The 25228-nt window shown below is 38.1% G+C and overlaps 1 protein-coding gene across 2 annotated transcripts in view; it reads right to left on the bottom strand.

Moving 5' to 3' along the window:
- The window catches only part of UBXN7 (UBX domain protein 7), a 61403-nt gene that overhangs the window by 35206 nt on the left and 969 nt on the right, over nucleotides 1-25228 (bottom strand). Inside the window, exons 1-3 of one of the 2 annotated variants that reach the window (XM_067034320.1) lie at nucleotides 21729-21849; nucleotides 5075-5222; nucleotides 2309-2376 (exon numbers count right to left, since the gene is read on the bottom strand). In XM_067034320.1, coding sequence (XP_066890421.1) covers nucleotides 2309-2376; nucleotides 5075-5196 — 190 coding nt within the window. In that variant the 5' untranslated portion in view covers nucleotides 5197-5222; nucleotides 21729-21849. Of the gene's footprint in view, nucleotides 1-2308; nucleotides 2377-5074; nucleotides 5223-21728; nucleotides 21850-25228 lie in introns of those variants that run through there. The other variant, XM_059065231.2, reaches the window with a different exon arrangement.

Genomic DNA, 25228 nt, shown 5'->3' with positions numbered 1-25228 from the left:
CATAGAAAAAGCAGCTAGTTTTTGTTTTTGTTTTGTGGTATGCAGGCCTCTCACTGTTGAGGCCTCTCCCGTTGCGGAGCACAGGCTCCAGACGCACAGGATCAGTGGCCATGGCTCACGCGCCCAGCCGCTCCACGGCATGTGGGATCTTCCCGGACCAGGGCACGAACCCGTGTCCCCTGCGTCGGCAGGCGGACTCTCAACCACTGCGCCACCAGGGAAGGCCAAGCAGCTACTTTTGCTTTCAACTCAAACAACTGTACAAGTGTTTCACCTTAAAGTAACCAGAGTACTTCAGTATGCAGAAGTGCTTTATGCACACATCCTATTTCATCAAACAGAATAGTTTAAAAATGTGGATCAAGATAAATGAAATTAATTTTTATTGCTTTGAATTTTTTTTTTAAACTGCAAGTGTGTGTCAGTGAAGAATTCAACAAATAGTAGCAGTTTGGTGACACTGTCCTGATTCAATTAAGATGCAGCAGTATGACTCATCACTGCTTCTGAATTATCAGCCCAAATGTCAACATAGTGAAAAAGGCAAATAACTTGCTAGTATTATTATGAAAACAGTTTTGATCTTACAGACCCACTGAAAGGGCATCAGGGACTCCCAGACCACACTTTGAGAATCACACTTTAAATCAATACTATACCTGGGACTTCCCTGGTGGTCCAGTGGTTAACACTCCACTCTCCCAATGCAGGGGACCTGGGTTCGATCCCTGGTCAAGAAACTAAGATCCCACATACCACCACTAGAGAGCCCGCACGCCACAACTACTAAGCCCACATGCTCTAGAGCCTGCACGCCACATGAAGACCCAGCGCAGCCAAAATTAATTATTTTTTTAAAAATCGATACTATCCCAAAGAAGAAACTAGTTCTCCAAAAACCTTTTCAAAGTTATAATAAGGTCTAATAGTGGAAGTTAGGACTGACTCCCTAACTGTACAAAGTCATTCTCACCCCCCTCACCAAACCAGATGTAGAAGGAAGAAAGTGGAGTTTCAAATGGGAACTCTTTTGCCTCTGTTAAACAGTAAAATAGCACAGAATCCATTTGCTGTAGTCTTCCCCACTCAAAGATCTTGCCTTTATTCCTTGCAATAAAGGAAAGATAAAGCTTCCGAGGGCATTCCTCAGCTCCAAAATCTATAACATTTATATGAAAAAAAAAAACATGAACAATGCTTTATCACCTCTGGTATATTAAAGGCACAATGACTAGCTAAATTGAACAGTTCAGAAAGCACACATTATATTTCAATATTCAGACCTTATCGTTTTCTTCCTCCCATCTTTATATCTGAATCTGGAAAGTATACCCTTTATTTCTTTCTACAGTAAACTCCAAAGCTGCCAAGTTAAAAATCAATCTTAAAACTCTCAACTAAGTTGCTTTTTCAAATAAAAAGATATGGTCTATGTAATTTTCTTCATCCTTTTCTTACAATTTATTTCTTCTTTATTTTACTTAAGAAACTTTTTATAGGCCTATTTCTCTGTACTGCTGTTCTCAATATATACAATATACATTTCTATGTCTCTGTCTACACAACCAAATCATAACTTTATCTGCTGGGTTTTTTTTTTTTTTTTTTTTTAATTTTTTTTTTTTTTTTTTTGCCCATGCCGCATGACATGCATAGTTCCCCAGCCAGGGGTTGAACCACTGCCTACTGCACTGAAAACGCAGTCTTAACCACTGGACCGCCAGAGAAATCCCCTATCTTCTGTTTTTTAATATAACTATCTATTAATGCCTAAAATATCTGGCTCACAAAAGGTAAACAAGTGCTTATTAAAATAAAACTATAAATTTTCTTTAAATTTGATTAAATGTTCCATTTCCTACTATCTTCTCTATGCACCCCAGATTGATATCACAATTTTTTGCATGGATTAGGGATTACTTCCTCCTTTTTTCAATACAAGAACAGCACTTCTAGAAATTAAAAAAGAGTGAAGGATATGGCAGTCAAGTGGGTACCCAAAAAACAAAAAATAATCATAGTCTTTCATCTAATGATAGATTTGTTTCCATTTTAAGGCAGCAGTTCTTTTTGCTTATTTTCCTCCTTTTGGCATTCTGCAACAACTATCAACTTCTTAATCTGGCTCACTCCTCGGAAAGAGCCAACTGTGCAACTTTCCTGAGGGGAGTACAGAATTACAAGATAAGAATCAACTCTACTTGAAGTAACAATCTCTGAGCAAGCCTTCATATCTTTTGATAGCTTCATTAAAATCCTGAAGACAACAATAAAGTCAAATACAGCTAAGGAAAAAAGGTAAACTTACCACCAAACAAAGGTTCTGGTTCCACCAATATTTCCTGCTTTTGAGGAATTGGGGCACGAACTTCCTCTCTATTAAAAAAAAAAAAAAGTGGGAAAATATCCAAATGAAAACTGTTTTCTGCTACCTATTCTTACTGTAACTATTGTGAGCACATTCAAATTAACAAATAAAATGAACAGATTTAGTGGCTTTTAGGAACCACAATAAATTATGATAAATGATTGTCAGATGATTTCCATATAGAGATGAACTGGAATAAAGTACCTGGCATAGACAGTGCAAATGGGTTTATAAAGAAAGAGAACAAACAGAAAAATAAAAAATATTTCTCCTTTCCTCTAAGTTCCCTACCCTAAATTCTTTAGAAAAAAAAGAAGATAGGAAATTTACAAACACACACACACACACACACACACACACAATTCAGGCAAAAAAATTAATGGAAAATATGAGCTTAATAAAAGCAATATTACATCAATGCTATACCAAATAATAGGTAATTAACTCACAGATATATTAAAATAAGCTTAAACAGGCAGTTAATTTTATGCTAGTTATGAAGTTGGCTAACAAGTACCCTTGGATTATTTATTAAATAGACATTCACATATATAAAACAGAAAAAATACTCTTTTAAAAGCCTAAAAACTCTTTAAAGTTTACCTCCAGAGGGTTTACTAATAATCCATCTCTTCTAGTGAACAATACTCATTTAAAATATGCTGTAAAAATGGTGTATATCCCTTTATATACCAGTTTAATTATTTTAGTTTTAACTCAAATACAAAACTCTGCTGATTAATGCTCATAGCAAGTAAGTTTCAAATTTAATATGCTCCCCTTATAATAAATATTAATTTATGTTAGGCCTAATGTTTTTCATTCAGGTGTTTCTAATAGTAATAACTGAGCTTAAGGCCCTGTTTTTGACACCTAAAACTTGAAACTTCAAAACATACTTTATTTAATACAGTATCAATACTCATTTGTCAACAAAAACTAATATCCTGTGATCAAAGAACAACTAGTTAAACAAAGAAATCTACAATAAGCCAAATGAGTGAAGGATAAAGGATAATTCAAAATTATGTTAAGCACTCTTTCCTACTGGATTTCAGTCCCTGCTCACACACAGAACTGCAATACTCTAAAGAAACAAACAATGTGTCTCTAAGAGGAAGCTCTATTAAATCTCTTTCACCAAAGAGAAAAAGGCCATTATCTTAGCAAAACTAAAAACTTCAAACACATCTTTTACCTGAATAGATCTTTCCATTATTGGTATAATTCACTTTACAGAGTGTGTGTGTGTGTGTGTGTGTGTGTGTGTGTGTGTGGTACAAAGTTATCTCATCTAAGGCAATTTAATTACTCAAGAAACAAGCCTGAATCTGATGAAATACATCAATTAGGGTGATGGCTTAATTAGTAGTCCCTATACAGAAAGACTTGATTACTACATATTTGAGGTCATCTATTCCAAGACTGCTAGCTACCCAACAAAATGGAAGAATGGAACAGAAGGTGAACTGTAAAGAAAGAAAATTATAGTTTAGGAAGTAGGTGCCACTATCAAATGTTAATCAATTAGTAATACAAATAATCTAAGTCAAATTATAATGTAATTCAGCATGAAAAGACATTCATTAATCAAAAAATAATTTTGATTAGTGAATGTCTTTTCAAGTACAATTAAGAAAACATGTTTTAAACAGTGAGGACTGATATGTCCCCCCAAATCAGCTATGAATACCTGCTATTCAAGTGAATGTAAACTAAATCATGTTTTCATATTGATTTCCACTAAAGATTTGAGTTATGTTGGTGAAGAATGGGCTATCAAACTTGAAATACACAGTCAACATCGATAGGAAAAAACTTATATAAAATATAAATAATAACCTCTAGAGTTCACACTTTGTGGGGAAACAATATTACTCTAGAATCTGGAACTAGATAAAAATAAAAAGAGGCAATCATGTCCTGAATGTTTATTTAGCTTTTAAAATCCAATTTAAAAAAAATAAAATCCATGTTTTTGCCTATTCCTATTTAAGGGGATTCTTCTTATTTAGTATCTCATGTTGTAAACACTGAAGAATTATAAATGGCTGTGAGTATTAAAATCTTATTTAAGGATCTTTGAAATTTTGACTCAAAAATCAGTGTTTTTCATTTGAGTAGCATTCATCTCTAGTATTTTCCAAAGACCAGTGGAATTTTGCTTAACAGATATTCATTTCAAACTCTCATTGGTATCAAATGTAAAGGGCAGAAAACACCAAATGTACTTATCATCTGTTACTGTTCTCTATATATTACAGTTCTATACGCTGAAGATGCCTCTAAAGATTAGCGACATGTAGCTATTTAAGGCATAAATTTTCTTCAAAAATTTTTCATGACAACTCAAAACTTTCCTGGGACAATGTAGGAAAATCCAGAATTGGGAAATCTAAGCTTTACTGGGCTTTCCTTCCATATCTGCTACTTAATTGCTGTATAGCTTGGGGAAATGGCTATCCTTCTGCTTCCTCTGTAAAATGTGGATAATAAGGCCAGCCTATAGGGTTCTTTTGAGGATTAAATAACGGACTTGACAGTGCTGTAGAGAACTTAAAGCATATAAGTATAAAAATTTTCACCTGACACTTTCAGATGCTTTCAACTTTTAATTTGTTCAAAACAGAGAACTAATCTAACATGTAAAAATGTAACTGCTCAATTCTGGCAGGGGGTAGCTCCCAATAAACAATAAATTCATACTCTGTGTGTGGTCGGACAGTGGAGACACTTGCTGAACTGGTACTTGGCTCTTCAGCGATTCCTCCACCATCCAAAAACATGGTGACTGCCATCTCCAGATTATTGTTGCAGGCTTCAAGCATATGTTTCCCTACACTTTCACTTGCACCTGAAATAGTATAAAAACAAGAAAAAAGTTTAAAAAAAAAGACACCTTCTTACATTCAGTTCACAATAGAATACAGAATTCCCAAGCAAATCATTCAGAATGAATGATTTTTAAAACAAAAACTGTTTACTTCTATGCTTGTTGGCTGATTACTGTGAAATATACAGAGCTAGAAAAGAAAGCAGCAGCATTAAAAATAGTAGTCTTCCTTCATAATAAAACAAAAACTAAATAAAGCATTTATTTGCCATTTCTTTATATGGGCTGACTATATATTTGTTAATAAACTGAAAAAGAAAATGAAAGACTATACTCTAGAAAGTTAGAAATACTTTGTTAGAAAGAATGCATTCAGTTACCAATTTCTACTTCTATAAGAAAGGAAACATTTTAATAACAACGGGAGAGAAGGGAGATGGGACTTTTTGTCAAAGATATAACTAAGTCAAAATTTGGTAAGATGTCAATCTTCACCATTTAAAACTGGCCCACTCACTTGTACAGTAAAGCAAGCATAATCTGTTTGATGCAATGTAAACTGGTAAAGCCCTTTAACAAATCAATTTTATATCATGTATCAAGAAACATAATGCTTGTTACTTTTTTGACCCAGTAATTTGGGTGTGTGGTCTAAATAAATCTATATAAAGTCTAAATAAATCTACATAAATCTAGTCTAAATAAACCTATATAAAACACATGCATAAACATATCTATACACATGTCCAGTATAGCTTCAGTTAAAATTGAAAAATTATAGATAACATAAATTTCTAATAGTAGTAGAATCTAAATTGTAAATCTATTTGGTGGGACATTTTGTGGGCATTAAAAAGCATCTCAGGTCACAAGAACCTATATTCAATATCCTGTACTAAACCACAATGAAAAAGGGAAAAAAAATAAAAAGGGAAAAAAAAAAAACCATCTTAGGCTTTCCACTTGGGATGACCTTCCTTCTACCTCAACTGTGTCCCTTAAGAGTCTCCTGCAGTGAAGGCTGTGGGTGTGTATATGGTTTTTTGGTTTTTGTATTTTTTGGTCTGACAATGCCTTTATTTTGCTATTGTTCCTGAAAGACAGTTTCATCACTGGATATTCTTTTCTAAGGCTGACAGCTATTTTCTCTCAGTACATTGAAGATAGCATTCCAGTGTCTTCTGTTGTTCCTTCTGAGAAGTAAGTTGCCAGACTAAAGAAAAACATTTTTATAGCAATCTGTTGTTTCTCTCTAGTTGCTTTTAAGATCTTCTCTGTCTTTGGTCTTCTGTTTGCAGTTTCACTCTATTTCCTGGGGCTGATTTTCTTTATCCTCCTTGGGATTCACTGGACTTCCACCATAAGGACTGTTTTCTTTTATCACTTCTGAAAAATCCTCAGACATTTCTATTTAAAAACTACCACACAAGCTTTAAATGATACATTAAACAAGATGGACTTAATTGATATTTATAGGACATTCCACCCAAAAACAACAGCATCCACTGTCTTCTCAAATGCTCATGGAACATCCTCCAGGATAGATCTTATCCTGGGTCACACTTCAAGCCTTGGTAAATTTAAGAAAACTGAAATCGTATCAAGTATCTTTTCCAACCACAATGCTATGAGACTAGATATCAATTACAGGAAAAAAATCTGTGAAAAATACAAACACATGGAGGCTAAACAGTACACTACTAAATAACCAAGAGATCACTGAAGAAATAAAAAAATACCTAGAAACAAATGACAATGAAAACACAACGACCCAAAACCTATGGGATGCAGCAAAAGCAGTTCTAAGAGGAAGTTTATAGCAATACAATCTTACCTCAAGAAACAAGAAACATCTCAAATAAACAATCTAACCTTACAACTAAAGGAACTAGAGAAAAGAACAGAAACCCCCAAAGTTAGAAGAAGGAAAGAAATCATAAAGATCAGATCAGAAATAAATGAAAAAGAAATGAAGGAAACAACAGCTAAGATCAATAAAACTAAAAGCTGGTTCTTTGATTAGATAAACAAAATTGATAAACCACTAGCCAGGCTCATCAAGAAAAAAAGGGAGAAGACTCAAATCCATAGAATTAGAAAGGAAAAAGAAGTAACAACTGACAGTGCAGAAATACAAAGGATCATGAGAGATTACTACAAGCAACTATATGCCAATAAAATGGCCAACTGGAAGAAATGGACAAATTCTTAGAAAAACAAAACCTTCTGAGACTGGACCAGGAAGAAATGGAAAATATAAACAGACCAATCACAAGCAATGAAATTGGAACTGTGATTACAAATCTTCCAACAAAAGTCCAGGACCAGATGGATGCACAGGTAAATTCTATCAAACATTTAGAGAAGAGCTAACACCTGTCCTTCTCAAACTCTTACAAAATATAGCACAGGGAGGAACACTCCTAAACTCATTCTATGAGGCCACCATCACCCTGATACCAAAACCAAATGAAGAGGTCACAAAAAAAGAAAACTACAGACCAATATCACTGATGAACACAGACGCAAATATCCTCAACAAAATACTAGCAAACAGAATCTAACAGCACATTAAAAGGATCATACACCATGATCAAGTGGGGTTCATCCCAGAAGTGTAAGGATTTTTCAATATATGCAAATCAATCAATGTGATAAACCATATTAACAAACTGAAGGAGAAAAACCATATAATCATCTCAATAGATGAAGAAAAAGCTTGCAACAAAATTCAACACCTATTTATGATAAAAACCCTCCAGACAAGTAGGCATAGAGGGAACCTACCTCAACATAATAAAGGCCATATACGACAAACCCACAGCAAACATCATTCTCAATGGTGAAAAACTGAAACCATTTCCACTAAGATCAGGAACAAGACAAGGTTGCCCACTCTCACCACTATTATTCGATATAGTTTTGGAAGTTTTAGCCATAGCAATCAGAGAAGAAAAAGAAATAAAAGGAATCCAAATTGGAAAAGAAGTAAAACTGTCACTGTTTGCAGATGACACGATACTATACAGAGAATCCCAAAGATGCTACCAGAAAACTACTAGAGCTAAACAATGAATTTGGTAAAGTAGCAGGATATAAAATTAATGCACAGAAATCGCTAGCATTCCTATATACTAATGATGAAAAATCTGAAAGAGAAATTAAGGAAACACTCCCATTTACCACTGGAACAAAAAGAATAAAATACCTAAGAATAAACCTAACTAAGGAGACAAAAAACCTGTATGCGGAAAACTATAAAACACTGAGGAAAGAAATTAAAGATGATACAAACAGATGGAGAGATACACCATGCTCTTGGAATGGAATAATCAACATTGTGAAAATGACTATACTACCCAAAGCAATCTACAGATTCAATGCAATCCCTACCAAACTACCAATGGCATTTTTCAAAGAACTAGAACAAAAAAAATCACAGTTTGTATGGAAACACAAAAGACCCCGAATAGCCAAAGCAATCTTGAGAAAGAAAAATGGAGCTAGAGGAATCAGGCTCCCTGCCTTCAAACTGTACTACAAAGCTACCATAATCAAGACATTATGGTACTGGCACAAAAACAGAAATATAGATCAATGGAACAGGATAGAAAGCCCAGACATAAACCCACACACAAATGGTCACCTTATCTTTGATAAAGGAGGCAAGAATATACAATGGAGAAAAGACAGCCTCTTCAATAAGTGGTGCTGGGAAAACTGGACAGCTACATGTAAAAGAATGAAATTAGAACACTCCCTAAAACCATACACAAAAATAAACTCAAAATGGATTAAAGACCTAATGTAAGGCCAGACAGTATAAAACTCTTAGAGGAAAACATAGGCAGAACACACACTCTATGACATACATCACATCAAGATCCTTTTTGACCCACCTCCTAGAAAAATGGAAATAAAAACAAAAATAAACAAATAGGACCTAATGAAACTTAAAAGCTTTTGCATATGAAAGGAAACCATAAACAAGATGAAAAGCCAACTCTCAGAATGGGAGAAAATATTTGCAAACGAAGCAACTGACAAAGGATTAATCTCCAAAATTTACAAGCGGTTCATGCAGCTCAATATCAAAAAAACCAAACAACCCAATCCAAAAATGGGCAGAAGACCTAAATAGACATTTCTCCAAAGAAGATATACAGATTGCCAACAAACACATGAAAGGATGCTCAACATCACTAATCATTAGAGAAATGCAAAGCAAAACTACAATAAGGTATCACCTCACACGGGTCAGAATGGCCATCATCAAAAAATCTACAAACAATAAATGGTGGAGAGGGTGCGGAGAAAAGGGAACCCTCTTGCACTGCTTGTGGGAATGCAAACTGCCACAACCACTATGGAGAACAGTATGGAGGTTCCGTAAAAAACTAAAAATAGAACTACCATATGACCCAGCAATCCCACTACTTGGCATATACCCTGAGAAAACCACAATTCAAAAAGAGTCATGTACCACAATGTTCATTGCAGATCTATTTACAACAGCCCGCACATGGAACCAACCTAAGTGTCCATCTACAGATGAATGGATAAAGAAGATGTGGCACATATATACAATGGAACATTACTGAGCCATAAAAAGAAACAAAGTTGAGTTATATGTAGTGAGGTGGGTTGACCTAGAGACTGTCATACTGAGTGAAGTAAGTCAGAAAGAGAAAAACAAATACCGTACGCTAACACATATATATGGAATCCAAAAAAAAAAAAAAAACTGTTCTGAAGAACCTAGGGGCAGGACAGGAATAAAGATGCAGATGTAGAGAATGGACTTGAGGACATGGGGAAGGGGAAGGTTAAGCTGGGATGAAGTGAGAGAATGGCATGGACATATATACACTACCAAATGTAAAACAGATAGCTGGTGGGAAGCAGCCGCACAGCACAGGGAAATCAGCTCAGTGCTTTGTGACCACCTAGAGGGGTGGGATAGGGAGGGTGGGAGGGAGACGCAAGAGGGAGGGGATATGTAGATACATGTATATGTATAGCTGATTCAGTCTGTTATACAGCAGAAACTAACACACCACTGTAAAGCAATTATACTCCAATAAAGATGTTAAAAATAAATAAATAAAAATTACTTTGCTCCTGCATTCACACTTATGTCCTTCTGCAACTCCAATTAGATGTATGTTAGAACTCTTCATTCTATGCTGTGCCAATTTGTTTCTTACCTGTTCATGAGCTTTTAATTTTAGTTAATTTTTTATAACTAGAAGTTCTGGGATTTTTGTTTCCTAATCTGCCTGGTCATGTTTCAGAGACCCTTACTTCATACTCATATTTCTTTTCATTTCTTCTAATATATTAATCAAACTTACTGGAATTACTAAGACAAAATATAAACTTCCTGCAGTCTCTAGAGGTCACTGTCTCATTTCTGCTGGGTCTTGCTCACTATGCAATGTTTTTTTGTGCACTTTGTGATTTTTTTTTGACTATGATCTCAAGTGGCTTGGAATTTTAATTTGTAGATTTCTGAAGGCTGTGTTGAAGGTACATCCCTCCTAAGAGAAGGTAACTTGATATATTTTGTAAGGTACCTGAAGGCACCACAAAACAGAGACTATTTAAAATACATTCTTGGGGCTTCCCTGGTGGCACAGTGGTTAAGAATCCACCTGCCAATGCAGGGGACACGGGTTTGAGCCCTGGTGTGGGAAGATCTCACATGCCGTGGAGCAACTAAGCCCGTGAGCCACAACTACTGAGCCTGCACTCTAGAAGCTGCTCACCACAACTACTGAGCCCATGTCCCACAACTACTGAAGCCCTCGTGCCTAGAGCCTGTAATCCACAAGAGAAGCCACCGCAATGAGAAGCCTGTGCACCACAATGAAGAGCAGCCCCCGCTCACCGCAACTATAGAAAGCCTGTGAGCAGCTACGAAGACCCAACGCAGACAAAAATAATAAATGAATACTAAATGTTAGTTCTTAAAATATTTTTTTTTAATAAAATACATTCTTGACTTGAAGTTTTATGAAACCACAGGGGAAATGTGACCCTGTAAGGACCCTTGTTATAAATTCTCAGTGAAGATTGATTCTCCTGCCACTCCCCAAATGCCAAGGTCCCAGCTTCATGTATGGGAGGGTTCTCCTTTCAGGTTCCTCTCCTTAGGAAGGCTGCAAGCTTGTTTCCTGTGCCCTCTGATGCCATCAAAAGAGAAGTTCAAAGCCATCCAGTTTGGGAAGATTCAACCAGGGTGAAAGTTACTTTAAACCTCACTAACATCTCATTTTCAATTTCATTTCATTTTTAGCTTCTGAATATTCTTTACTTTCTTGCCAGCCCAATGATACATTTTGAAAGATTTTTAAAAATATTTTATTCAGAATTTTCCTTCTCAGTTGGTAGGGTTATTCATGGTATCTCTCTAGTTTAGTCCTACTGCCAGAAATGAACTGCTGACTCTACTCTTAATATTTTTCATTTGTTTTCTCTTCTCTACTATTATCTCTAAGGCTTTAAATCAAGTCCTTAATTCTTCTTACCTGGATTACTACAACAGGCTCCTAACTGATCATCATTCTATCTTCCACCTTGCTGCTGAAGCTAATGTTCCAAAATACAAGTGTGATTATCACACACAAATACAAACACACACACACACACAGTTTAAATTCTTTAATGGCTCTCTGACACCCACACTATAAATTCCAAAGTTCTTATGATCTGGCAAGTCCTCTGTGATCAAACTTCAGCTTATCTCTCTGGCTTTTCCTCTCCTCTTCTCCATCCTATGCAATTCAGTACAGTCACACCAAATTACACACTTGGAAAGTCCTTATTCCCCTTATCTCCCCCTTCGTCTAGTTCATGCATGCTCAAGGATCACCATAAGTGTTACTTTTTTCAATTTCCGTGCTAAGCATTCTCTACACTACCTCCTCCCCACTCCCACCACTGTGATACTCTCCTATTACATACATGGACATACTACTAAGCAGTAAATACTTGTTTACTTTCTAGCTCCTCCAAAAGAGCAGGAGCTTCTTGAACACAGGGGTTGATTTTTGTCTTGGTACCCCAGCATCTAACGTCATGTTTGCTTGCATGTGATCAACATCTAATAAACTGACTTAAAACTATCTCATAGTACTTCAGCTAACCAGTTAGTACACTGGGGAAAGAAAGGCCAGACTTCAGCCAAAACAACCCTTCTATATCCTTAGAATTTTTTCCTCTTGGCTGTGCCACACGTTTGTGGAATCTTAGTTCCCCGACCAGGGACTGAATCCCGGCCCTGGCAGCAAAAGTGCTGAGTCCTAACCACTGGACCACCAGGGAATTCCCCTATCCTTTGAATTTTTTTTTTTTTTTTTTGCGGTACACAGGCGTCTCACTGCCGTGGCCTCTCCCTTTGCGGAGCACAGGCTCCGGACGCGCAGGCTCAGCGGCCATGGCTCACGGGCCCAGCCGCTCCGCGGCATGTGGGATCTTCCCGGACCGGGGCACGAACCCGTGTCCCCTGCATCGGCAGGCAGACTCTCAACCACTGCGCCACCAGGGAAGCCCTCCTTTGAATTTTAAACCGCATATATTTATGTTTTAAATTTCATTTACAAAGCAATATGGTTACACTGTGGAAATCACAAATAGCAAATGGGTATTTAGGATAAATGAACTTAAGATAAAATGTCCAGTGAAAGCATCATATACAAATTTTAAATGTGCTATATCTCAAACAACATAAAGTGAAAATGCCATGCTCCAAAAAACTGTCAGGTGATATTGAGCAGCTACAGCTTTGTCAGAAAGCTGACAAAGACATATCTAAATGCTAGTTAAAAACAAAAAAAGAACAAAAAAATTACTTCATGGAACATGACTGGAAAAAAAAGCATTAATATACATATTTGTGATTTAATGTTAACTCAATAAGTAACATTATAAAAAAGCATCAATCATTTCACTTAAATCTCTAGAAATTTACATATTTATGTTAGTCAAAAATCTTTTTTGGGAACTGGACAAATACAGAATTGCCTTTTATTTGGGGTGTGCCTTATATCTGGGTATATATGGTAATTTAAATTACATAGGGCCAGGGATGTTTTTTCTTTAAAATGGCTTCATATATTACTCAAAATTGAGAAACTTTCCTCCACTATTCTCTCTTCAACTGCAAACAGTCCATCAGTCAACCAAAAAATCCTACAGCTTCCATCTAATTAACAACACCCCTATCCATACTGTTCTATGTTCACTGCTATACTCTTTGTTCATGCCTTCAACATCTCTTACATGAACTATCACATTTCTTTGCTCTTGGTCATGCTCCTTTTGATATACCTTCTATATTGCAAAAGAATGTAAATTTGATGATCTCCCCTGTTTCAACAGTCTGCACTGCTGACTGGAAAACTTTTCATCTCTCTTGAGCTGCACACAAGATTTGGCCCTTCTAAACCACTCCTATTTTATACCCTTCTGCTTTCATCTCACCTCTGTACCATTCCCTCCAGATGCAGATGTTTTTGTAACCTAGGCAGATCACTTGGTGGTACTTTACAATGCCGTGCCTCTGTATGATATGGAGAGTGACAGCAGTAAAATCAGTACCCTCATTCTTCTTCCTGTTTTTTTTTTTAAATTATTTATTTATTTATTTATTTTTGGCTGCGTTGGGGTTGGGTCCTCGTTGCTGCATGCAGGCTTTTTCTCTAGTTGCGGTGCGTGGGCTTCTCACTGCGGTGGCTTCTCTTTCCAGAGCACGGGCTCTAGGTGTGTGGGCTTCAGCAGCTGTGGCGCACAGGCTCAGCTGCTCCGTGGCATGTGGGATCTTCCCGGACCAGGGCTTGAACCCGTGTCCCCTGCATTGGCAGGCGGATTCTTAACCACTGCACCACCAGGGAAGTCCCAGTCCCCTCATTTTTCTTGACAACACACCAATACCCACCTGTTAAGTTGTGGACCTTCCCCCTCCCTCCTCACCCTAAAGTATATACAGGAACAGATACTACTTTTCCACAGGGCCTTATCTCTATCCTTGTCTCTGCTAGCTCTTCTATCTTACAGACTTTAAAAACTCACTGAACTGGCCAGTTCTCACTTTTCTCAAACCACTTCTCTCTCCATAAGTCCTCAGTCAAGCTGAACCAAAAGTTCTCACATTCTATACTATATATAAAATAAGCAATAAGGTCCTACTGTATAGCATAAGGAACTATATTCAATATCTTGTAGTAAACTATAATGGGAAAAGAATATATATATGTATGTATAACTGAATCACTTTGCTGTACACCAGAAACTAACACAACACTGCAAAAACTAACTATACTTCAATAAAAATAAAATAATTTAAAAAATTAAAAGTTCTCAAGTTCTAGGATATACAGACTTATATTCTCACCATTAGGAAACACTTTTAAAAAGCGAAATCTCGGACTTCCCTGGTGATGCAGTGGTTAAGGATCCGCCTGCCAATGCAGGGGACACGGGTCCAAGCCCTGGTCCAGGAAGATACCACATGCCACGGAGCAACTAAGCCCAGGCGCCACAACCACTGAGCCTGCATTCTAGAGCCCACAAGCCACAACTACTGAGCCTGTGTGCCACAACTACTGAAGTCCATGCGCCTACAGCCCGTGCTCCGCAACAAGAGAAGCCATGACAATGAGAAGCCCGTTCACAGCAACGAAGAGTAGCCCCTGCTTGCCACAACTAGAGGAGGCCTGCACGCAGCAACAAAGACCCAACACAGCCAAAAAAAAAAAAAAAAGTGAAATCTCAAAATAAAAACAAATTCAACTTTTTGAGGGAAAAGAGGAGTTCAAATATCCCAGTATCCAACTGTATGTTAGGTAATTAAATACAAACTCTTGGGGCAAAAACAGCACAAGTTTGATGAAAATTTTCCATATCATTACTCATAAAACCTGAGGCTTTGTTTCAGTGCTTTTCTAATATTTTTACATTGTGTCCAGTTATACCGGTTACGTTACTGTATTTCTTAAATGCTAGTCTAAAAGTTCAGTGTCTATTGTACTCCACCATTTTAATTTATCTACACAACAGCTTCTGAAAATTAAAAGGTTCCTAGGGGCTTCCCTGGTGGCGCAGTGGTTGAGAGTCCGCCTGCCGACGCAGGGGACACGGGTTCGTGCCCCGGTCCGGGAAGATCCCACGTGCCGTGGAGCTGCTGGGCCCGTGAGCCATGGCCGCTGAGCCTGCGCGTCCAGAGCCTGTGCTCCGCAACGGGAGAGGCCACAGCGGTGAGAGGCCCTCATACCGCAAAAAAAAAAAGGTAAATACTAAAACAGAATTTTAAAAAAAAAATATATATATATATATATTCATGGGCTTCCCTGGTGGCGCAGTGGTTGAGAGTCCGCCTGCCGATGCAGGGGACGCGGGTTCGTGCCCCGGTCCAGGAGGATCCCACGTGCTGCGGAGCAGCTGGGCCCGTGAGCCGTGGCCGCTGAGCCTGCGCTCCGCAACGGGCGAGGCCACAACGGTGAGAGGCCCGCGTAACGCAAAATAAATAAATAAATAAATAAATAAAAATAAAAAAATAAAATAAACAAAAGGTTCCTGTATGTAAACTACTCTGGCTGCTATTCTAGCAAGAGATGCATGAACTATTATCTTTGCCATATAATAAACCCTAAAACTAGCTTCTGAATGACATCTACCGATCTTTTTCTTTTCAGAGAATTAAATGGCTGAGTTTATACCATTTTGGCTCTTGTCTCTCTAGGTGCTCATCACACTGCACCACAAAGGGCACAAACAACACGCTGGGACTTCCCTGGTGGCGTAGTGGTTAAGACTCCGCACGCTCCCAGTGCAGGGGGCCCAGGTTCATTCCCTGGCCGGGGAACTAGATCCCACATGCATGCCACAACTAAGAGTTCACATGCCACAACTAAGGAGCCCGTGTGCTGCAACAAAGGAGCCAGCAAGCCATAACTAAGGAGCCCATGTGCTGCAACTAAGACCTAGTACAACCAAATAAATAAAAAAAAAAAAAAAAAAAAAAGAACATGCTGATGTGGGATCGAAACTCCCTTCTGCTATAATAGCAACCAATCCCAGCTTCTTCACTCCTTTTGAAATTTGTTCATAAGGACAACTTAAAAATGACCACTGCTGGGAATTCCCTGGCAGTCCAGTGGTTAGGAGTTGGCTCTTTCACTGCAAGGGCCTGGGTTCAATTGCTGGTGGGGGAACTAAGATCCTGCAAGTGGCCCCCCAAAAAAAGAGCTGATGTAGAAACACAGGAAAATGTAATAAAAGTATAGGTGAGTATTCCAGAATCTACTGAACTACAGATTAAAACAGAATTTATTAAAAGGGATTATACTGAGAATGACTTTAAGACCAAAATAAAGCTAAAATAAAGGAAATAATAACTGTGATATTTTGGGGGGCAGAAGGTGGCAACACTCAGGCTCAGAATTGCTTTTTTTAACATCTTTATTGGAGTATAATTGCTTTACAATGGTGTGTTAGTTTCTGCTGTATAACAAAGTGAGAACTGCCATTCTTATCTATAATCCTCATTTAACCACTCAGTGCTAGAATCTAAACTATAGGCAGCATATCATATATCTGTTGACAATCTGACAGGACAACTTCTATCACTGGAGCTTGTCAGTATAGTGACCTAAGAGCTTTCCATAAAAGGGGTCTCTACTTATGTGATTTTTTTAAAAAGAAGCACATGCTAAATCCTGGCAAGACTGAAGAAGGCAGTATTAGAGAGGGGCCCAAGAAGCAAAGTACACCATTCACTTTCTTAAATAAAGCCAAATTATCTGAGCCATCTGTGCTTGTATAATCAGGCATTCTTAGTTTATCACTTGTTGTATCACTTAGTGTATCTTTTTTTTTTTTTTTTAACATAGATCCTGCCCCCACTCCAATTGGAAGGGTCTGGGTAGGGCCCAGGAATATGCCATTTTTTAAAACATTTATTTATTTATTTGGATGCGCTGGGTCTTAGTTGCAGCAGGAGGGCTCCTTAGTTGTGGTTCGCAGGCTCCTTTGTTATGGCTCACCAGCTCCTTAGTTGCGGCACATGGGCTCCTTAGTTGTGGCATGCGAACTATTAGTTGCAGCATGCATGTGCGATCTAGTTCCCTGACCAGGGATTGAACCTGGACCCCTTGCAGTGGGAGCACGGAGTCTTAACCACTGCACCACCAGGGAGGTCCCAAGCGTATCATTTTAGAAACAGAAGATAATTGAAGTATAATTAAAGGTTCCAGTGGTTCTTAATGTCAAGAAGTAGTAGAGGCATCTAGAAATGTGAGATACCATTTTTGGTGTTTCATGATTAGGGGATGGGAGCACTACTGGCATTTAGTGAAGAGAAGCCAGGGGTGCCTTAGTAGGTTGGAAAACGTCTCCCCTCCCCTAAAGACTTCTCACACCTTCATTTCAGGCTTCTGGCCTCCAGAACTGAGAGAATAACTGTGTTAAGCAATGCAATTTGTGGTAATTTGTTACAGCAACCACAGGAAACTCATACAAGTGCTAAATCTTCTGCAATGAACAGAACAGTCCTATAGAACAAGAAACTGTCCTAGCCAAAACACCAACAACACTTCCACTTAGCTAAACAGAGGAACAGAAGGTTAACTGAGAGGGCAAAGGAAAAGTAAGGAGGGCTAAATGATATAGAGGACAGGAACAGTGATAAACAAATTTAAACAAGTTACAAGTTTTACCTATATACTTAGAGGTAATAACAATTTTTGATGGGTCAGCCATAAAAAATTTGAACTTATTATATTCAGAATGAAGAACAAATCTGTTTTAAAAGGGGGAGGGGGGCCTTTAAAAGAAACTTGCAGATTTAAACTACCTGTAAACCTGTTCATGGGCTTATTTTGAGGTCTCAATATTATAGGTAGCAGCAGGATAGCTTAATCTAACCCAGTGTCAAAGTTTGTTTGGGCTGCTGTAACAAAAATACCATAGACTGGATGGCTTAAACAACAAACATTTATCTCTCACAGTTCTGGAGGTCGGGAAGTCAAAGATCAGGCTCCAGCAGATTTGGTGTGTGGTGCAAGCCCACTTCCTGATAAGACAGATGTCTTCTCCTGTGTACTCACCTGGTGGAAGGGGCCAGATAACTCTCTGGTGTCTCCTTTTTAAGTACACTAATCCCATTCATAAGGACTCCACCTTCATGACCTACCCACCTCCCAAAGGCCCTACCTCCTAATAACATCAAACTGGGGGCTCAGGATTTCAAAATACGAATTTTGGGAAGGACAAAAAAATTCAGTCCATAACATCCCATAATCCATATCTATGGCAGAAGTCCCACTTTACTGTTTCTCACCACATGCACTTTTTATTTATCCACTACCTTTTCTTCCATCTACTTTAGCTTGCTAATGGCACCAAAGGCATTAACCCAGCTTGTGGCACCCAATTTATCAGTGGCCATCTCCTTGCTGCTGCCTCTTAGTTCACACTCTTTCTACTTTAATGACTTCACATAGAAAATAGCCCCAAACCTGTAATGCAGTCTATGTTTCCACCACAGCTGGAAAGAAGAATCAAGAGACATTTCAAACTTTAGTAGTACTTTATACCTATTCTCTACACTATTTTCAATGCCGAAAGAACAGTCTCTTCACTATTATCAAGGAACCTAAGTACGGTAGTCACAGAGATTTTTTTTTTTTTAAAGAAAAAAAATCCCTCTACAGACCCTTTCTTGCCCCACAGGGATAGAGCACAGAAATGACAGGGACACAAAGGGGTTACTTTTTGGTTCTACACTTCCCCTAGAAATGATAATAAAGCCAGTCAGACTATCCACCAAGGAACTGAGAGTCGGTGACAGTTGCAAGAAGTAAGAGGCAAGTTCAACCTCCTCACTGGTCTCCCATCCTGGAGTTTTAAGTATTGAGGAATAGAAAATATATTTTTTTAAATTTATATACAAGCACTATGGAGAACACTATGGAAGTTCCTTAAAAAACTAAAAATAGAACTACCATATCATCCAACAATCCCACTCCTGGGCATATATCCGGATAAAACCATAATTTGAAAGGATACATGTACCCCACAGTTCACTGCAGCACTACTGACAATAGCCAAGACAGGGAAGCAACCTAAATGTCCATCGACAGAGGAACAGATAAAGAAGATGTGGTATATATACACAATGGAATATTACTCAGCCATAAAAAAGAATGAAATAATGCCATTTGCAGCAACAAGAATGGACCTAGAGATTATCACACCAAGTGAAGTAAGTCAGACAGAGAAAGACAAAATGCAAAATGGTGTATGTATCAATAGTAACTTAGGAAAATAGTACAACAATTTCTTAAAGTCACACACCTATCATATGATCCCACTCTTAACTATTTATCCAAAGGAAATGAAAACGTATATTCACACACTTGTACACTAATGTTTGGCAGCTTTATTTATACTCTCCCAAACAAGAAACAACACAATTATCCATTCATTTAATGAATGGATAAACAAATTGTAGTATATCCATACAATGGTATATTATTCACCAATAAAAAGGAACTACTCATACCACAACATCATGAATGAATCTCAAATGCAGTATGCTAAGTAAAAGAAGCCAGACTCAAAAGAAGCCCAACTACATACTGTGATTCCATTTATATGACATTCTGGAAAAGAAAAACAATAGACAAAAAGATTAGACTAAGGGGAGAGGAGGGATTGACTACAAAGGGTCAGGGGGAAATTTCTGAGGATAGAACTGTTCTGCATCTTGGGGACTTCCCTGATGGTGCAGTGGTTAAGAATCTGCCTGCCAATACAGGGGATAAGTGTTCTATCCCTGGTCCAAGAAGATCCCACATGCCGCGGAGCAACTAAGCATGTGTGCCCTAACTACTGAGCCTGAGCTCTAGAGCCTGCAAGCCACCACTGCTGAGCCCATGTGCTGCAACTACTGAAGCCTGCAAGCTTAGAGTCCGAGCTCCACAACGAGAAGCCACCGCAATGAGAAGCCCACGCACCGCAACGAAGAGTAGCCACCGCTCGCAGCAACTAGAGAAAGCCTGCACATAGCAAGACCCAATGCAGACAAAAATTTAAAAAAAGAAAAAAAAACCCATTCTGCAGCTTTACTGTGGTTTTACGACTGCATGCACTTATGAAAACTTTAACTCTACACTGAAAAGGTTAAATTTTACTGTATGCAGGGCTTCCCTGGTGGCGCAGTGGTTGAGAATCCGCCTGCCGATGCAGGAGACACGGGTTCGTGCCCTGGTCCGGGAAGATCCCACATGCCGCGGAGCAACTAAGCCCGTGAGCCATGGCCGCTGGGCCTGCACGTCCGGAGCCTGTGCTCCGCAACGGGAGAGGCCACAACAGTGAGAGGCCCGCATACAGCAAAAAAAAAAAAAAAAAAAAAAAAAAAAAAAAAAAATTTACTGTATGCAAATTATACCCTTTATTTTAACAGAATTTGGGTTTATATTTTGTATGTTTTCTTTTTATTTCATTTTTTTAAACAATTAATTTTTATTGCATTTTTACTAAAGCATTAATTAGTCTATGGGGAATTCCCTCCTTTTACTGCTGAGGGCCCAGGTTTGATCCCTAGTCGGGGAACTAAGATCCCACAAGCCACGTGTGGCATAGCCAAAAAAAAAAAAAAATTAAAGTATTGGTCTATGAAGTTTTTTTTTTTTTTTTTGCGGTATGTGGGCCTCACTGTTGTGGCCTCTCCCGTGTGGAGCACAGGCTCCAGACATGCAGGCTCAGTGGCCACGGCTCACGAGCCCAGCCGCTCCGCGGCACGTGGGATCTTCCCGAACCAGGGCACGAACCTGTGTCCTCTGCATCAGCAGGCGGACTCTCAACCACTGCGCCACCAGGGAAGCCCTGAAGATTTTTTTTTTAAAGGGGAGGGGGAGGTCCTTTCCTACAAATAAATTTGAAAAGCACTGACCTAGACATATAACCCTAAATCACTTCCTCTTGGCCTTCAATTTCTCATTTTAACTCAGAAATGGGTCAATATGGTTTCTAAGATGTCTTCCAACCCTAACCAAGAAAAATCTGTGAATAATCAATTATTTCTGGTTTCCTAAAGTGCCTACATAATATCTGACATATTACCCTACTCCTAATGTTTGAAGTACCATCACATTCTCCTGGTTTTCCTCCTACATCTTTGGTTTCTTCCGATCCTTCTCTGTACTTTCTTCTTTACCGTCTGTTAGATGTTAGTGTTCCTTCAGCTTTGTGTCCTGGAACAAAGGACACATCCACTTTTATAGCTTCAACTGCCATCAATATGACTCATCAGATGTCACTCTTCTTTCCAGACCCAAATATTCATTTCCCTACTGAACAGCTCCATTTGGAAGTCCCACAGGCAGCAACTTACCTAAGCTGAACTAATCATCTCCCCAAACATCTGCTACTATTCCATACCTTCACAAATTGTACTATTATACACTTAGACGTCCAAAACAGAATCCTAAGCTTCATTCTGACTCCTCTGAATTCTTCCCTTACCTTTCAGAGTCCACTTCTCTGCCACTAACTTATTTCAGGACACCAGCATCTTCAATTATTCCAACAGTCTTCTATTGATGTCTATGCCTACCTCTTCTCACCTATGGCCAAGTAGCTCTTTCTGAAAAAACCAAATATGATTGTGTCACTCCCCTAATTAAAACTTTTCACTGACTCCCCACTACATTCAGAATAAAGCCAAGATTTCTTAACATGAATTACAAGGCCTTTCCTAATCTGGTACCCTCTTATCTCTTCAGCCCCATTTATTTCATCTCACACAAGCTATGCTCTCTTCATTTGGAATTATCATCAATTCCCTCAACCTACTGTCTCTCCTTTCTTGTCTCCATATGTATGCCTGTCCCTCTTTCCTCCAGGTCTCTGCACATGTTTCTCCTGCCAGAAACAGCTCTCCTCCAGGTTTTAGCTAAGAAATTATTTCTTCTGGGAAGCTTTTCTTGACCTCCCTCATTTGTGCTACCGTAACAGCTCCTTACCATTATCCCAATGTATTACAATACCCATTTATGTGTCTGTATTCCCATTAACCTTTAAGCTTTTTGAGGACAGACACCATGTCTTGCTCACGGTAGTATCCCCAAGAGCTGAACCATGCCTGGCACATAGTAGTCTATTAATAAATACTGAGTTTACTAGTTAAGAGTCTACTCGCAACTCAAAAAAATTTATTCCCTCCCTAAATTTCTGCTCAAACTTCATTAACACCTTTTGAAATAGTTCTTAAAATTCCAGGAGAGTTTTATTTTAATATCTAGAACACTTGCAACTACCTTGACACAGAGAACTTAAATACACTTTAATACTAACCCAAGAAAAATGTATTGTAGAAAGAATATGAATGGAAGTTGACCACAAATCCAAATACTAAAACACCAAGAGTTTCTAATTTAACAAATATGCATTCATTCAACAATTTAAAAAAAGATTAGACTAAAGGGGTTCTATAATTTCAGTAAGTCCGTGAATGCCTACTATACACAAAGCTTTATGGAATGCTACACTAGCAACCACTTGTACTCTTCTCAGCCACACTTTCTATTCCCTCACTTTTTGGCCTTACCTTTTGATTGTGTATTTATTTCTACCTATTCTATAGCATCTATATATCCCTCATCTCATGAATTATTCTGATTACATCTATGCATTTTGAATATGTGTGGCTGGATGTCAGTCCAAGTTGGTGTCAATGGGATACTGCCATGGTTCAAAACATTTTTAAAAACTGCTCTTCTGGAATTACCTTCAGATTCAGTGGCACATTCTTTCCTCAGGTTTTGAGAACTGATATAACTTCTGAAAGTAGGCAGCAGTCTAAGCCATGTATGAGAGTATCAAGGGAGATCAAACTGAGTAATACTGTAAAATGTGGTAGACTATAAAATAACAGGACTGGTTTTCTATGTAGCTTGAAATAATGCTAATGGCATCAAAGCTATGTAAAGGTACATAGCTTCTCAGTGTGACCACTTCAAAGACCATCACTTCCCTTGGCTATCTGCTTATCAAAGGGTTTAATCATAGGAAAAAGGTTTATGATGTAACTTTAATTGAAAATTTCAGAATTCTAAATTATGTACATTATGATCCACAATGTAAAAATAATTTTAAAGTAATTTAAAAAATAAAAATAAGTATGTAAACAAGAACTGGAAGATAATATGTGAAATAAATAATATTGCTATTGTGAGAATGAATTAGTGTTTCTTTTTTCAAAATTATTTCATGTTGTGATATCTTTTTAATGTTTTTTAAAAGTCAGAGTCATTACTTCATACTCACATATTATAGAAAGAGAGTTTGAGAGAGATCTGTTCTATTTAGTGAGAAATAAAAGTTAAAATTCTTTCTGGGCTTCCCTGGTGGCGCAGTGGTTGAGAGTCCGCCTGACGATGCAGGGGACGCGTGTTCGTGCCCCGGTCCGGGAAGATCCCACATGCCGCGGAGCGGCTGGGCCCGTGAGCCACGGGCGCTGAGCCTGCGCGTCCTTTACCACAATGTTGGGCTTCCAAGTAAGTAAAATTTTTTTGAAATGAGAGCATAAACTCTTAAGGTCAGTTTCATTCATCTAGCAATAAACAAATTTCAAATACCTTTTTGTCATAAATACTACAATTTAAAATATTAGTGGGGACTTCGCTGGTGGTCCAGTGGTTAAGACTCTGCGCTTCCATTGCAGGGGGCATGGGTTCCATCCCTGGTCGGGGAATTAAGATCCCACAGGCCGCACGACCAAAAAAAAACATATATATATATATACATATATATATATATATATATATATATATACACACACACACACACACATTTTTTTTAGGATATATGAAAGGGAGTAAAGGGGTCAATCATGTGTTTCTAATATTTAATTACTATCTTGTAAAAAAATTATTATAAATCCATAATACATTAAGAACAATCTAAGGTATTTTCACTTTTACAGACCTCCAGATACCACTGTCTACTGAGTGTCTCCAAGTTGATTCAGGAATAGAAGGGCCTGTGACCAGGAAACAAGCCATGAAGACTAGCACACAGAAATAGAATTAAAGCAATTAAGTGAGTCACTTCATCTCACCACATTTTGGGTTTTGTCTACACATACCAAAAATGTTGCATTAGAAGAAATAATGTGAGACTAAAACAATCTGAGTTCCTAAAGTGGTAGTTAGCATAAAAAACTGGAACGAAATAGGTGGCATCTTAAACCACCTCTAGAAAATCTAAAGAAAAGATAATGATAATCACTTCTACATGTAATTCACTACAAAGATTTTTCTATATAAACATAATACAGCAGTATTAACTTATATACACAATAATTTTCTCATTTTCCCAATAATGATCTGCTTAGACACAGGGAAATGCATTACACCTCTAATATAATAGTCCAATCACAATTTTTAAATATTAAGAAAAGTTATCATTTCATTTCTCATCCCAATTTTGTTACAAATTTTACTTTATCAACTTTGACTTGATGTTTCATGCCCACAAGGTAGACAATGCATCAAACATATAGTTATCGCTGCAAAATAAAAAATAAAACTACCTTTAACTATAAAACGACAACTTGCAAACAACCGGTAGTGGTTAAAATATAAAATTTCACTTAACCAGATCTGGCACGTCAAAATCTGGATACATTGAAAATAGAAATGTTCTCTGCATCTAACAAACTACCAAATAAAGTATAGATCTGCTAACATTCTGACCTCCTTACAAAATGACAAACTAGAACGGCAAAATTACACTCAGGCACATGTAGTACTCTTCTCTCAAATCACTCCACAGAGAACTTCATCATTTGCTCCGCCCTCTAATAACTCAAGCAAAAAAAGTTCAGCACCATCACAGAGAACAAGACAGAGAGAATTCATAGAACGGCTTAGGGCCTTTCCTCCAGGCAGTAAGAGGATCGGCGTGTGCCCTTCGCAGGGGTCCAAAGGAAAAGAAAAACCGAGGGTCTGGGGGATACTGAC

This window comes from Kogia breviceps, chromosome 5 (genome assembly GCF_026419965.1).
Source record: "Kogia breviceps isolate mKogBre1 chromosome 5, mKogBre1 haplotype 1, whole genome shotgun sequence".
NCBI lineage: Eukaryota > Metazoa > Chordata > Mammalia > Artiodactyla > Physeteridae > Kogia > Kogia breviceps.
This window is presented reverse-complemented; position numbering and strand designations above follow the sequence as displayed.